The sequence below is a fragment of the Strongylocentrotus purpuratus genome, unplaced genomic scaffold (assembly GCF_000002235.5).
Source record: "Strongylocentrotus purpuratus isolate Spur 01 unplaced genomic scaffold, Spur_5.0 spur5_scaffold_10, whole genome shotgun sequence".
Classification (NCBI taxonomy): Eukaryota; Metazoa; Echinodermata; class Echinoidea; order Camarodonta; family Strongylocentrotidae; genus Strongylocentrotus; species Strongylocentrotus purpuratus.
The window spans coordinates 20,821,887-20,838,884 of NW_022145595.1; the positions used below are offsets into that span (position 1 = coordinate 20,821,887).

The window sequence follows — 16,998 nt, forward strand, 5'->3', positions numbered from 1 at the left end:
TATTTCATATTATTGCACCACATGATCGACGACATGGCCATTGGCATCGCTCTTAAAATTGCTTACGATTTTGGCACTTACGAGAGGGAAGTGACTTAACAAGTTAATGATTGAACTAACAAAGTGCTATTCTTAATTTTAATAAATTCTCTTTGAATGCTACCCTACGCTCTCACATTCTCAAACAAATGGTAGCGACTTGAGCTAGGCTAAGGAAATGCGGCGCTATTTTTAGACCAATACTGCTAGGACTATCGCATTCATTCTGCACACGAATGATTTCTACACAGCTCACACACGCCGCGCCGAACCGCCGTACCGTCTTTCCGTTTTGAGTACAATCTACGCTGCAGTCACCTAACAACACGTGGGTCAAAATTGCTCTTTTTGCTGTTTCTCGACGTCAGTTTGCAACTGTCAGTATGGCTTTACCTAAAGTTTTCTTCGACATTCAAGCCGATGGCCAGTCCGTTGGAAGAATAGTTATGGAGGTAAGATGTCTTTGAATACAGAAGAAGTCTTTTGACTTTCGACTCGAAATAAATTAAAATTAAAAATAAAAGTAGCCTAACTTAGATCTAACTTAGATCTAGGCTAGGTTCTCGGGAGTAGATTCTAGGCCTAGGGTCTAGGGTCACTCTGAGTCTGACTCAGTCTGAGGTCAAGTAGGCTACGGACAAGCTAGAAATAGAATATGTATGTGTGTGTGTCTGTGTATTGGGTTTTTACAGACGTGTATCGATCAGCAGATCAGGTATAATTGGATCTAGGGCCTAGACCTAGGGACTTTTCGATTTGCACGTTCACTAGTGGACTGCGACGTAGACTCTATGCGGTCAAGTTTTGAACCAGTGCGCATGCGCCTCAACGAGCTCATCGTTTGTAGCAGAATTCTCGAACGCGTTCGCCCTTGTTTTGCCATCGTTCGCAAATGTCGCGGAGCAATTGTCGCTTTTTGCGAAGCATTTGTCGGCGGAGCAATCGTCGGCGGAGCATGTGTCATGGAACCACATGTGTAGTAAAAGCTGTGCTTTTGATTCTCAACATTTCAAACACCACTGTACAAAACTCCACTGATTTCACTCAAAATCGGTACTTTAGTGACAATTGATGACACCTACATGTATATAGCAGTAGGGCCTAGATCTAGAGTACATTTTTTGCAATGACGACCTTCGTCATTGCCTTGTTTTCGTTCACATTATTAATATTCTAATCTTACTTCTTCTTCCTCTTCTGTTTGTCGTCCGGAATCCCATTCGTTTTGCACGTAGTGCTTGTTATTCCTATACAGGTCCTTTTCTCTTGCTCGATTCCTTTCAAACTTCGTAGGCGTAATCTCTGATATCCAATGTAGGTCACCTACTTTTTCGTTTTCTGAAATCACTCATGCGTAAACGTCCAGGCGCCATTTTGTCCGTTTCTGGTCCATTTTAAGGCCTTTCTATCTTCCTTCCTATCTCCACTCTCCTAAATCCTACAAACTTCTAACAAATTTCTCTAGATAGTCAAAGAGATGTTCTTTAATCTGCGACGTATAACCTGCCCTTCAAAATGCCATCTTCATACTCAAAATTCAAATCTGAAACCGACTCCGTCAACAATCTCTCAAATGCTTGAAAAATGGACCCCTACAAATCTAAAAATTGCTATCACTTTCTTTAACCAATTCCTTTTCGTCTCATCTTCTTGCAGTATCTTTATTTTATAATTGCACATAGCCATGCCAAATTTTACGCTCCAATGGCTTTGCAAAACATAAATAGCGCCCTCTAAAATTCTGGGAATTGGCTTTCTTTCTGTGGCTGTATCTCTATTATGGCTTGGCAGACCCGTACCCTTTTTTGGATTTAGATACTTGAAGATATGCCCTTTCCAGCCATATACAAAATTAAATACCCTAACACTGACCAAATTTGAGAAAATTGCCCTCCAAATTCGCCATTTTCAAGAAAATTGCGAAATAACTTCAACTTGCTCTACAATTGCGATCATTATACCTACAACAATGAAACTTAGCAGACACATATATCAATATACGTGACAACTGTCTGCCAAGTTTGGTAAATTTTTATAACGTCAGCGCAAAGTTATCACCAAAAATGATGAATTTGCTATGCATTACGTAATAGCGCCTTTAATGCGTGCAGTACATTGCGCGCAGATGACAATGGTGTCAAACTGACCGCAATGAAGTGCCCTTTGGAATGATACCAAGTACATGTATGGTATATGTTCACATAGAAAATTTTGAGTAAATCACATTTGAACAAGGGTCATTATACGAATTCCGCCGAGTTTCCGCCCAATATTATAACACGTATCGGCTATGGCGTCATTTTTTCAGACTGCTTTTCGCCCCCTAAACGTCCCTTTTTTTCCTTGAAATTTTGCAGTGACATTCCGAGTTGCTATACGCAGGGCACCTCAAAGCCGGATTTTTAAAATTGGTCAATGGGGTCATTTAAGACGCCATTTTGTCCTATAAATCTTTTTTGCATCACGTGTTTGGATAGAATTATCATAGGAAAAAAAAGGAGTGGTTTACAATAACAACCATGGAATTCTCTTTCTAATGATACCAAATACGGCCAATAAAGAGACATAAAGAGAGAGAAAAAAACAACAAATTAACTTCGGTCACAATACAGATCCTGTACGTTTTCCGCCCATGCATTACACGCATTGTCTATGGGGCATATCGGGTTCACGCTTTTGACCCCCAGAACGATCTTTATTGCAATGATGAACATGCACCAAATCCGTTTGGTTTCTGCACGCAGTGCTTGCGAGCCCTTTCTAGGTTCTTTCCCCTATCCCAATTTCTTTCAAACTTCGTAGGCATAGTCACTACCATCCCATCAAGGTCACTGTTGAGGCCTTTCTTTCGCCCTACCTATCTCCAATATCACAGAAGCTACAGACTTCGTACAAATTGCTCGATAGTCCGAGAGACGCTCTTTTGTTTGATACGTAGAAACATGGCGTCATTGCACGCACATCGTTCTGAGACGATTGCATTTCTAGTTTTAACTTGCTGATGTTAAAAAGAATAATTTAAAAATTCAAATTGTAAGTCTAGTGTCAAACTTTGCTTACAGCTGCATCGACATGACTGTGTGCAGTCTATGCAATATTGTGTGGTGTGTATATTTGTGTATAGGTCTAATAATACCTTCCTTTCTCTCAGCAAGCATGCAGTGCTAGCTCTAGGTCAATACACATTAGCATTGACTCTATGCTTTGCTGGAGTGCTCTAGACCTCTATACTATACTTCACAAATGCGCCAAAATTGGTGATTTAGGACCAAAGTGCTAAATTTGTCTCATGTATGCTGTCGTATCAACTGGAAGAAAAAGTTCTGGTCCACCGACCATGCGATTACATTATGAAAGAAACGTGGAATCAATCAGAAAAGGTGGATTATCTAACATATAAGTATTGGTGTGTACTGCAAGGTTCTGGAATCATAAAAGTGATCAAAAATTTGGCCCAGTCTTGGTAAAGTTACATGTGCATAATAACCTGTTCCGATTTTTATGATGTTACAAGTTACATGCCATTTTGCGAATATTAAGGCATTTGAAGAGCCATGCTTTTCAGGGAACATTTTTTATCTGATGTTCTAACTTCTTCCACACTTGCATAATACAATGATAACGCTCACAAATTATTTTTCACCTATTTCCAGAACTCGACCTTCTCTTTAAACTAAGCTGGCTATATCACTAAACGATGGGTTTACACCCATGCCATTGCAAACAAAGTACAATGTAATAGTGCAATCATGAGTGAGCTGTTAGGTAGCCAAGTATTGATACGAATGGAAAAAAGGTGCTCTAGGCCTCTAGCGAGTATCCAAAAAGGATTTTATATTCCTGTTTAACACCTTCCCTTACTATAAAACACCTGCTCCAAAGGGTTTTATACTGTTCTGTTGCAAAGTGTCAAGTGCACATTTGATTCCAACACAAAGTCTAGCTTTAATTATAGACCTACTATCCAAACCATCTCAGGAAGTTAATGTAGCGATGCACCCATAAGGGAATTGGTTTGATGCAGAAATGCCAGAGGTGAAAATTTCTGGTTAAAACTATTTATGCGATAGAAACAAACATATTGGCCGACATAGTTGGCTTATACTTTTATTCGAAGACGGGGTGAGGAATTTACCCAATGGCAAGCCCGTATTCAAGTCACGTGTTTATGCTTTAATTTTTTCTACCTCGCCCGGCAATTTTTGTGTAGCAGTGATGCAAGTTGTGTGCAGCATCTTGATTCACGTTTCCACGCATGTCGCATCTTGATGCATTCTTAGTTCATGTAATCAGGCCTGATAAAAACCCGATTTAAACCGGTTTCCCCGATTTTTTTTTTTTTTTAATATTTTTTTTACCAGATGTTTTTTTTTTTTTCTTCCTCATTTTATCCTGATTTTCCCCTGATTTTCTCTATTCTTCCCAATTTTCCCGATTTTTTTCCCCAATTTTCTTACTCAAAAGGGGGGAATGTTGTTAAGATACCATTTTCCCCTCCGAATCCTCGTTGTTGTTTTTTTTACTTAAGCGGGGCGTGGTTGAGGGGCTGGAGGGGGGGGGGGGACTTTTTTTTTTTTTTGTGCTCACTGTCACCCCTGTGTAATGCACATAATTTCATAGGGCATGATTATGCATAGGCTACACCAAGAACCGCATCGTACGTGTGATATGTGATGTGACTGGCTCTTTATATGAAGTACATGTAAAAGTAAGCAGCGCCTTCTAGCACTGCCTTGCAGAGCTACAGAAAAGTACTGATCTTCAGTGGTGTTAACATTTTTGGGAAAAATATACCGAATTTCAGAGCTAAGTCAAGTGTTAGTTTCTGTTGCATGATGCTATGCGATGCACATGCGTCAAGACTTCTTGAATGTTAAATTGAAAATAATGCTTTTAATAAGACACTTACGGGTCTTGTGTAGTTTTGGTAAGCTCTCAAAAAAGGTTTTGTTTGATTTCTTTTGCACACGTCTCACTTATGACACAAGGAAACAATAGAAGACTCTTATTTGATAATGAATATGTGCTTTGTCATTCAAAATGTCTGTTTTGTTACCAATACTATTCATGATGACCTTGTAATTGTTGAGCTTTACAACGCCTCTCGATGGCTTTTTTAATGACAAGGACAATGTATTGAGTTTCATGAGTACATGCAGGTTGGAAACTTGGAATGTACTTAGTAATACATGAAATGCGGGGGACTGGGCCTGATCAATAACACTGTTGTCAATAGCTTGCAGTGTGTGTGATAAACATACATGTACATGCATGAACAGTAGTAAGTAGTCTGGTATATTGGAGGCCTTATTTTCCAGTATGCAAGCTAGTAAGGGATGTCATGTCCAACTCATGACTCTTTGGATTATAGTGGATAATAGAATTGAATTAATTAATTAATTATTCACCCTTTTCATTAAAAAAAACACATGCAAAGTCAAATAGTGCAGTACAGAAATTCTTACAAAGGTGGTTAACACAAGAATAGAAGGGGAAATAAATTAAAGAAATTGTCATTAAAAAATTAATTTAGGCAGAATTTGCTACCCACAGCATGGAAAAGGTTAATGTGAAGTAAGTATCCAAGACTCGGGGATGGTTTACATGCATGAATCTACTCCAGTACTAGGTCTTGTCATTTGATGTGTAAAATAGTCGGTCTAATCTGTGCACTGCACCATTGCCGTTCCGATTGTGTCAAAAAAAGTGGAAGTCAAATATGGCTCACCGTCTACCGAGCAAGTTACGATAGGCAAGACAAAAATGCTGATCCAGTCTATTGATATTACAATGGACGGGTAGTACGCACTCCTTGTCACATTATCCACAAAATAATGACTTGCCCAAGATTATGATGATGAAGAAGAAAAAAATTAGGCACTATGAACTAACCCTGTAAGTTCAGGCTTTGATCGGATCGGAAGATCGGAGCGACGCTCTCGCACCTGTGATCGGTATCGGCGAAAAAAATCGGCAGAATTAAAAAAAAAAAATTTATGCTGAAAATTTTAGAGATTTTGGCTTTCAAATGCTCAAAAAAAATTTATGGCTGGGATTATTTTGTCATTTGGAGTTGTTGTAGACCACGTTTGTTGATATTTAGTGCCTTTTCATGACTTTGAAATTAATAATATTGGTCTTAGAGAAGAGGCAAAACATGCGGGCCGCCATCTTGGATTACAATGTAGGCTTGCAGAGAGGTAAAAATAATGTGACCGAAGGCCCACATATATGTTTAGTCTATCTGCAGTCAACTGCAGGGCAATATGAATGTACGACAAATAGCCTGTTTTTATTTAATCGACAGTATTGATGAGCAACTGTTGATTAATTTTATTTTTTACCTTTTACAGCTGAGGTCCGATGTAGTTCCCAAGACAGCTGGTAAGTTACTTTGACTATTTCAGTACAATGCAAGTACATACAAGTTAATGTTGCCAATTTGAAGAGGAAATGCTGATTTATGTATATTAATTCTTTGAACTGATTAAATCTTGTTTGCGTGTAAGTACGCCCTCCCTTTTTAGTGCTGCGAATCCCACCAAAATATTGTAACATTTTACCGGTACGTACAGTGCAATCGGACTAAGAATGCTAAGGGTAATTTTTCTGAAATAGAGACAGATGCATGTATTCTGAAGTTAAATCACGTGAAAGGTATTTTATGCCCATTTTAACATTGAAAACAAAGACATGATCTGTGATAATAACTTGAAAATAATGTTTCTGATGACGTGGGCAGTGAAATGATTGTTCACTTGCATACATTGTACATTCTTCCTTGCCATTTCATCATGATTTGCTTATACGGGACTTGGTGGAGCTGATGTGTATACAAATCTTGATAATGCAAATGGTGTAATTCGATGACCCGAAGAACATTAACGGAGCTTGCCTTCTGGACTTGGAATGCATCAGTCCGTCCCGTGTAAGGGATATGTATAAGCTTCCTTTACCATTCCTCTCACAGTGGTGGGTGGGTGCATTATGTAATGTCTGTCCACAAATCAGTGAAAAAATGCACGGGGCTCAGGGCGAAATCAAATAGCCCCTGAAATGCCCAAAAAGAGCCCCCGAAAATCAGAAAAGAATTCAATGCAAAACAAATTTTAGAATGTTATTTTCATGCAGGCAAGGTTGAAAAGTAGCCCCCCAAAAATATTAATTTTTTCCCTGCTATCACAACCCAAGTTAACATGTCTTTACAAGATTTCTTTGCACCTTTTTATTGCTGTATAGAGAACTTCCGTGTCCTGTGCACTGGGGAGAAGGGCTTCGGCTACAAGGGATCCAGTTTCCATCGTGTCATCCCAAAGTTCATGTGCCAAGGTGGGGACTTCACTAAGGGCAACGGCACTGGTGGAAAGAGCATCTACGGAGAGAAGTTTGCCGATGAGAACTTCACTCTGAAGCACACTGAGCCAGGTTTGTGCATCTTGTCAGGGAAAAAATATACAGGGGCTTGGGGCGAAGTAGCCCCCGAAAGTAAAAAAAAAAGAGCCCCCAAGTTCAAAGCAAAACAAATTAAAGAGTGTTATTTTCATATTCAAGCAAGCAAGCTTGAAAAGTAGCTCCCGAAATGTTTTTATTAATTTTTTCCCTGCATCTTGTCACTCTTGGAAAAGGACGAGGTGGGGGGGGGGGGGGGGGGGGGGGGGGGGAGTGAGAATGGTTGTTAGCTCAAGATTGAACTTGTGATTGTACAGTGATTGAATTTGAACGTAAAGAGCTAAAAACCACCATATAGCGCACAAGGGGGGCGAATTCCTGACACACAGCCCAACTTGTTACTGCAAGATGTCAGCTTGGCAGACAATTCCAAATGACTGTGCACGCATGATACTTTCTTACACGTTGTGCATTGGTGCATGGAAATGGCTATTACACAAAGATATTTGACATGGATTTGATGATTCTCGGGGAGGGTTTCATTATAAACGATGAATTTGTCACATGAATGACTAATGAGGTGGTATGCTAGGGAGAGGCAGAGACAGCATAAGAAGAAGAGAGAGAGAGAGAGGCAGAGCAAGAGAGGGGACAGGGAGAGGAAGGAAAGAGACTAGCATCATAGAAATAGGATAATTTGATATTGTAGCAAACTTGAAAGATTAACCGTATATAGGTTTAATACACGACATGGAAAGACTAAATGGGGTAGTTTAAAGGTATTACAAAGTTTTGGTAAATTTTAAAAATTGGCTGGATAGTGATTCTTTACAATTTTGATATATTTGGATGCCCCTATCGATGTATTATAAGCACTAAAAATATTAGCCCCTAAAACTCTTCTGCTTTTGAGAAAAATTGAATATAAAAATTTACCGGTGCTCCCTGTAAATTTTGATAAATTTGAAATAGCGCCTACGACCAGACGATGGTAGCTGCGACCATAAAAATCTCAGAATATGCAGATCCGATATAATATATTCCAAACGGTAATAGCAAATCGGTCGATTTTAGTCAAATAGTATTGTTTGATAGCTAAATTATTATTTTGACCTTGAGAGGGCGCTATACAACATAAAGAGTTTATTATTTACAATTTCATCACTTTAGACTCTTATTTCAACCGTGACAACGATCACTGAATATTGTAGGACCGCATATGCTTCCAATTTGTTCATTTGAACCAAATTCATTACCCCATACCAAAACTTTGTATTACCTTTAAGTTCATGAGGTCAGATGTTATTGGTCAATGAACATACAATATTACAGGCTGAGGCATATTAGAGACGCAGTTGCGTTCCGTAGACAGGGTCGCATTAGAAATGCAGTCGCATCCATCACATTTATTGGGGATTGTTTTTATATTCTACAGGAACCCTGTCAATGGCTAACGCTGGACCCAACACCAATGGATCACAGTTTTTCATCTGCACAGCAGTGACTTCGTGGTAAGTATAAGATATTACTCAGATAAGGATATGAGAAAACTGGGTGTACTTCCTCAAGTCATGCTTGGGTGATTACTACCAGATTTGGCATGAACCGTCAATAAATTGTATTATTGATAAAGAAAATTATTCTGGATCTATTTAGCGCTTAATACGTAACACCATCTCAGCCATCAGATTCATTCACGCACAACGTTCACCATCTCCACTCCCAGGGGGTGTTCCTTTTAAATGGTCACCATGAGGGCATATCAAAATTATTAACACAAAGGCTTTGGTCATCTTTCTAGGTCCCCATTTCTCTCCTGGGTAAGGAGTTGGTGGAGTGGCAAATGTAGATTAATGCCTTGCCAAAGGAAATTGATGCTGTGTCGGGATCAAACCCATGACCTTTGCACTACAAGTCGGGTGCTAAGAAGCCCCCCACCACCGGGATGGGCTATGCAGTTTCAAAATAGCCCGTGCTAGATTAGGTTAAACCACTCAACTATGACTTGTTTGCTACTCTCTATTCACACTGTCAACCATGGCATCGTGAAGGCGGGTTCACATTTTCCCGGGTTTACTGTTTGGTAAACTGTTTGGACGTTGAATCAAGAGGCACATGTTCAAAGGACTTTCATCAGATATCCCTCCTGATTCCTAATCCAATACCAATACCGGGAGCCAACTCGACAATTTGATCATTAGATCCAGTTGTAACTTACAGTTTTAAAAGTTGTTAAACAATGGTAAAAATCAAATAAACTCTGTCTATGATGATGAGATTATTTCCTCCAAATTGGGACTTTTAAAATTCTGAGGAAGTCTTTAATTTGTGTTCAGCAATTAACTTGGGAGGGTGATGGACAAATGTAGACATTAGATGACTTTACACTACACATGTAGTAGTGCTGTATATCTGTATCTCAAAATTGGTACAGAAAATGAATTAAAGCCATAATAGTGATAAGTCTGTAGTTTTCTATTGATCGGTGATATCATTTATTTAATACAGGGATGCCAGTTTTCAGGCAATCGCCTGAGTTCAGGCCCTGGCAAGTTATTTTCATATCATAGTTTAGGCTTTTTGTGTACAAACTAGCTCATTCTAGGTGATTTTCAGGCCCTCTGTTCAATTCTAACTGGTATCCCTGATAATAACAAATTCACAGATACATTGTTCAGGATGCAATTGGGATATAGGTTAGATTTAGATTAAAAGTCACAGGAATAGTTTTTTTTTAATCCAGCTGTGTACTACATCCTATTTGGCTGCTCTGCTGTTAGTGTGCATGATGATGTTGAATCTCTGGGAGCATTAAAAAGAGGGTCTGGGAGGGGGTTGTAGATAGTGCGTTTGTAATATTATATTTTTGTAATATTTTGTGTTTTATTTCTATGTTTGATTATTTCTGGACCTCTAGGAAGAACAGAGCCATTTTAATAATGGCTCTGAATAGAGCTTTCCAGCCATTTTTTAATTCTTGATTTGTATTATTTGTAAATTGTTTTCTTGTATGTATTGAATTTTTATACGGAAAATAAAACCAAACCAAACCAATGACCATGTGATCATGCCCATAAGCGCCACTACTAAATCCATTTTTTCAATTGCAATTATCATCGTAGCGGTGTCGTGGTCGAGTGGATATGTCACCGGACTGTGGATCACAAGGTCCGCGGTTCAAGTCCCGCCGCGGCACTAATGTCCTTTGGCAAAACATTGATCTACACTTGGGTACCTGGTAGGATTATTCCTTGAAATGCACTGTGCGCGGATATCCGTAGCCGGAGCTAAGGCTAGGGTAATTTCCAAAGCTCTTTGGAAGCGCATAGAGACCAAGTATTATGCACTATACAAGAACGGACTATTTATTATTATTTTTATCATCATCACCATCTTAATTCTCTTACAGGCTCGATGGAAAGCATGTAGTCTTTGGCAAAGTGGCTCAAGGTTCCGACGTCATTAAGAAGGTTGAGAGTTACGGGAGCGAAAGTGGCAAAACCTCCAAGAAGATAGTTATTGCTGACTGTGGCCAGCTGTAAATCAACGAAATTCAAAATATTGGTCTTGTCTAATATCATCAGACCTATTTGTTAAGTTTTATCCCATCATGTAGTAGCAGCATGTGATGTTGAATATACTCGTTTTGTACAAGACAGTTCTTTTCTTATTTTTTTTTTTAATTGTGTAGATGTGTTGAATAACTTGTTAAACTGAGTAAAAATTTGTATTTCAAAATTCACTGGTTACATCAGATAGATATAGAAGTACTATTTCATATGGTTTAAAATAATCCTTGGTGCCAATGTAATTTTGATAAGAAATGATTAGGAAGCAGATGGTTTTTGAGATCGCATAGTGATATGCTTTTTTTGACCGCCCCATTAATGTCACCGAGTTCCCATTTCTATTCAAGGCAGCACACCAAGACAATCAAGCAATTCTTCACTTAGTGCTTTTTATACTTCGTACATATTATAAATACATGTATCTATAATGGTAAGAACTTCTACATTGGTCTTAAGTCACTTTTTCATTGTCCTGCACTCTTCTCATTACAACAAAAATCCTGGCCCTTCTGCTCTCCAAAGAGAGATGGGTTCATTCTGTCACCTTTCTTTGATAGACTGGAAGTACTGTAGTTGTGTGAAATGAAAGATAATGTTTCGAAATCAAGATCTGGACCAATTCCAAAATCAAATAAAGGATAAGAAATGAGCATCTTTGTGCAGCGTAGACGTGTATCTGTGCGTTACCTAGTATGGAGCAGAATTTCATGTTGTGTAGAATATATATTCCATTATATTAAATGGAGAATACTTGAATTTCCTGTTTTGGGGAGGGGGGTCATTTGCCTTCTGTGAAGGTGAGTGTAAATACAGAGCATTTTTTGTTTTTTAATTGCTGAGGTGGTGGGGCATCTGTTTACCCAGCGACAATCATTCATGTGAGTTGTGAAACGCAAGTTCTGCTCATAATTCATAAGCAGTTCATGTTTATTTTCTGAGATTCTTATTTGTATAATTTGGATAAAGATTTGGTTTGACACTTTGACAGCATAGCAAGTCAGTGGGAATGTGAGCCCCTTTTATTCATATGGTTCAACCAGAATATTGTGAAATCGATCATGATCTTTGAAAACAATACCTGAAGCTGTTTTCCCTTAAAATGTTTTAAACAAATTGTATTTGTATTTTTTTGTATTTTTTTGTATTAGCATGCAGATTGTCTTTGTTGACATAGTGAAAAATCAATATTTTTTCTGTATCTCCCAAGTAGTAGACAATAAAATAATATTCGGTCTGGAAATCGATGTCTTTATTTTCTGTTATTCGCTGTCTACCTTTCAGACGTGAGGCTTTGTTTCCATATAAAGCTTTGTTCACAAATAACACATACCTGCCAACCCTTCAGAAAAATCAGGAATATTCTGATTTTTTTTTTGTGTGGATTATCAGGACCTAAAAATTTGTAATATTTTGATTTTTCAATTTTTCATTTTTTTTTTAAATTTGATCATGTGCTGCGATTTGAGAGTTCACATACTCAGGTGCTGAATGGCTGCATGATCGAGCATCAAATTTGTATTGCCTTTTTTTGTACAGATTGACGCTTTATTGCCAGTTCCGCTGCATGTGCGAATGCCTATTAAAGGTATAAATTTGCTATATTCGAAGGCATACAGTGCTAGAAATTCCTATTTATTTTCAAATGTTGGCAGGTATGATAACATTAGAAATCATCTCAAATAATCTGTTGCAGAAAAAATGGGACAAAAGCGAGGTGCACTTAACATTTTCTGGGTCTTGTTCAGCCATGGACAAATTTACTGACGTTATTTTGGGGATGAGAAGGAGATTACATATACCAAGACAGCAAGAATTTAAAAAAATTTCAACTCGTATTATTTCCCATTTTGAAACGATGTGAACACAGAAGCAAAAAAAAGCAATAAAATAAAATTCTGAAAATGGTGGGATACACCTAGATTTGAGAAGCAAATTGCTTGTGGGTAGAGTCCCAGATTTACAAAATGATAATTAACAATATGACATAGAATCGGGGTACATGTGTGTTTAACAAAATTATAAGAATAAAGGGAGTTTACAGATAGCACATGGTACACATGACCCCAAATATCCACAGATCTTTTACACATGGAGAAGTTCCACTTTGAACATCTTAGAATAATAACTGCCAAAGTCCTAGATGTGCTTCATGAATACCTTTTGTTTGACCTCTTGAAAAGAATACTTCCACCTGCGTATCATAGAATGTACTGTTGGTGCATAAATGAATAATGTTATATAACTTTTATGAGCGCATATCCACTATTCATCTCTGTGGGTAATACCATTTTGGTACAAATGACCTTTATCTGCCCATGCGCAGATTGTATCTGTAAACTAATATTAAGACGTACAACATTTGCACATCAATTATCTGAAGAATACAGACATACTAGACACGTACGTACATACAAACACACATACATACATACATACATACAATGAAGAGAATAAGAAATGATGAGATAAGTCAAGAAAGAAGATGAGAAAGAGAGAACAGAGGGACCGGGAGAGAGTGGAAAAGAGGATACACGTGTGAAGGAAAAGATAGCACAGTTGGAAGCTTACATAGATAAAGAGAAACCGGTAGATAAATAGAGAGGGAGGGAAAGCAGGGGAGCGGATCCAGGAGAGCAAAAATATAAAGGGTTATCGTGGAAAAGATAGCATGTTAAGAAGCTTTCGTACAAACGAGAAACGGTAGATAAATAGAGATGGAGTGAAAGCAGGGAGGAAGGGGTTAACGGATCCAGGTTTCTATGACTGACAGAAGAGGGGGTAAGGGAATATGCAGAGGCAGCCCTCGGGGGGGGGGGGGGCACTCCGGCAGGGGTTCAATGCCCAACTTTTTAAGGTACCCCCTAAATGTCCCATTTTGCATAGAAACAGTGCCCCTTTTCCTTTTGATAAGTGCACCCCTCCCGATTTTGTTCATAAGATCCCCTTCACTCCCTCATCATTGTCCCTTTTCACCTCTGATTAATGCCCCTATTAAAATCTGATTGGAGCCCCATTTTACTTCAACAACTGCCTCTATTCCTTTCTCTTAAGCGCCCCTTTTCATCACTGGTAATTAGGCCCCTTTTTCAGGTACGAGAAGTACACATTACTAAGTCTGAGAAGTGCCCCCTTCACCTCTGATAATTACCCCTTTTCATATCTGAGAGGTACACGTTTTATTTTGACAAGTCACAAGTGCCCCATTTCCTTTGTAATAATTGCCCCCTTCCCCTTCTGATAACTGCTCCTTTATTTCTTGATGAGTGTTCCTGTTCACCCCTGATGAGTGCCCTTTTCATTTTGATACGTGCCCTTTTTCCTTTATAACTAAGCACCCTTTTCAGGGGCGGATCTAGCTTTTTGCTAAGGGGGGGGGGGTTGACCAATAATGACGATGCGGAGCATCATCCACGAGCCGCGAAGCGGCGAGCCGATTTTTTTGGGGGTGTTTATTTGAACCCCGTAAGTGATGTTTTCCTGGCATCTATTAACACAATGGAGACCATAAAAAGCAGTGCATGAACACGTCCGTATTACACCCCCATGTATGGTAATTTACCCTGTATGCCAACTTTTTTGCATGATTCAAACATACCTTCCAGTAAAAAAAGATGCGAGACTGGATTGCCGCAACTTCTTTGCCCTGTTTGCTTCCATATTGCTTGTCACTACACTCGGACCAGACTGATAAAAAAGTGAGCAACTTGAACAAGTAATCCAGGAAATGAGCAGCCCAGCTCAGCGTGCGTTGCCAGGTTAAATCTTCACAAAATCCCCACCCAAACGACACTTAAAATATCCCCAAAGTTGCCAAATTTTGACAGAAAATCCCCAAATTCGTTTTTCATAAAACTCAATATTATTTTCATTCCCAAATATTTATTTTTCATCCCCAAAGACTTCAACAATCCCCCAATTTTTTTTTTTTTTAATGTGGGGATTTTGGGGATGAGAATCGGCAACGCTGGCCTAGCTTGTCACTTCGGCGGTGGCCCGTGTCCTCAAAAAAGCTGATGGGGGGGGGGGGGGGGGCAAGGGACTCTGTGACATTTGTTCGCCCAACCCCCCCCCCCCCTCCCCCAAAAAAGAAATAATAATAATAATAATAATAATAATAATAATAATAATAATAATAATAATAATAATAATAATAAATGAAATAAATACATAGAAATAGAATAAAATAAAATTACAAGTTTTAAAAAAAAGATAAGATTTAAAAAAATGGTCCCCGGATTTTTTTTTTTTGGGGGGGTTGCAACCCCCCCAACCCCCCTCTAGATCCGCTTCTGCTTTTCCATTCTCATAAGTGAAAAAAGACCAAAGTTTAACCCATTTTTATCTCACTCAATTATTATTGACAATCTTTTATGTGATCGATACAATGAACTTGTAAACAAAGTAAAGTATTTTACAAAGTACACGCAGGATAGCAATTCTGTTTTATCCATCAAACATTACATTCAATACTTTCTTCAGTCCGAATGAGAGAGAGAGAGAGAGAGAGAGAGAGAAAGAGAAAGAAAGAGGGACAGCAAGAGACAAGTGAAGAGAATCCAATTCACCCTATAATCAAATGCAGTGTGAGAATCTCAATCCACATATTTACAATTAATTCAAATATTTTTGTGATTGCATATGAAATGTAATAATAATATTGTTGAAGATGGTGATAAAATCTAATAAAGAACAAATCATTTTGTAAAATTTTGGAGTTATATAATAACAATTGTTGTTTATGTAAGGAGAAGGGTTCCATTGCACAATTATATGTCAATGGATTCCTATAAAAATAACAAATAGGGACCTATTGCGGGGGGGGGGGAGCAGCGTAGAAAAAACTATCGGGGAGCCTAGGGAGTGGCCATTCTTCAAAAGGGCCCTTGGGGGGGGGGGGGGGGGGGGGACCTGCCGTCGTCAGGTCGATCAGCTATAGCTGCGCCGTAGCCTGCGACCGGTAGCTTTAGCCACACAGCCATGTCCAATTTAAAACTTGATTTGATTTGATTTATTTCTTGCCATGTTTTTTAAGGTTTTTTACATTTTCAATTTTACTTTCCTGAGTTTATTAATTCACTCTCTACATCAGTCCCATTTTATCCTTTTCCAGTCTGTAAACAACTTTGCAACATGAAAACAATGATGGAAAGGGTTTTATATATTTCTCATATAAAGGCGCCCTAAACTTGCACGAGGTGATCATGGGTCTTTCATATTCGAGTCTATTGAAAGCAACCACCCCCGGCCCCCCGGTACATTTTGAAAATTGGCTGGATAGTGATTCTTTACAATTTTTATATATTTGGATGCCCCTATGGATGTATTATAAGCACTAACAAATTTATCCCCTAAAACAATTCTGCTTTTGAGAAAAATTGGATATAACATTTTCAAATAGCGCTTACGGCCAAACGATGGTAGCTATACGATCATGACAATCTCAGAATATGCAGTTGTGATATATATATTCCAAACGGTAATAGCAAATCGGTCGATTTAGTCAAATAACATTGTTTTATAGCTAAATTAAATCTTGATCTTGAGAGGGCGCTATACAACATGAATAGTTTATTATTTACAATTTCATCACTTTAGACTCGATTTCAGCCACAACAACGATCACTGAATATTGTAGGATCGCATAATTATGCTTCCAATATGTTCATTTGAACCAAACTCATGACCCCATGCAATGACCAAAAATTTGTATTATACCTTTAGAGTAAAATGAGCATCTCTCAGATGTGAATACGGGCAATTATACTAGGTGAAGGGGGCACTTAATTATCAAAGGTGGTATAAGAGGCACTTATTATAATGTGGAATGGACAACTGTTATAAATAAAAAGGGGCACTTATCTGAAGTAAAAGGGGCACTTTAGGGTTACCTCAAAATATGGGGGCACTGCCCCCCTCATCCGGCTCCGTCACCTCTGGCAAAAACTCCTACAATTTTGAAAAGGCAGACCCATATATAGGGGGATTTTTTGTTTAAAATGGG

General features: G+C 38.5%; 1 protein-coding gene across 1 annotated transcript; it reads left to right on the forward strand.

Annotated features, from left to right (window-relative positions):
- The first annotated feature begins 284 nt into the window (after nt 1-284).
- LOC115918461 (peptidyl-prolyl cis-trans isomerase) lies at nt 285-12,237 on the forward strand. The gene is made up of 5 exons (XM_030979735.1): nt 285-491; nt 6,393-6,423; nt 7,279-7,464; nt 8,864-8,939; nt 10,838-12,237. Exons 1-5 carry the CDS (start codon nt 423-425, stop codon nt 10,968-10,970), a joined length of 495 nt encoding a protein of 164 aa, XP_030835595.1. The 5' UTR covers nt 285-422; the 3' UTR covers nt 10,971-12,237.
- Nucleotides 12,238-16,998: the final 4,761 nt, after the last annotated feature.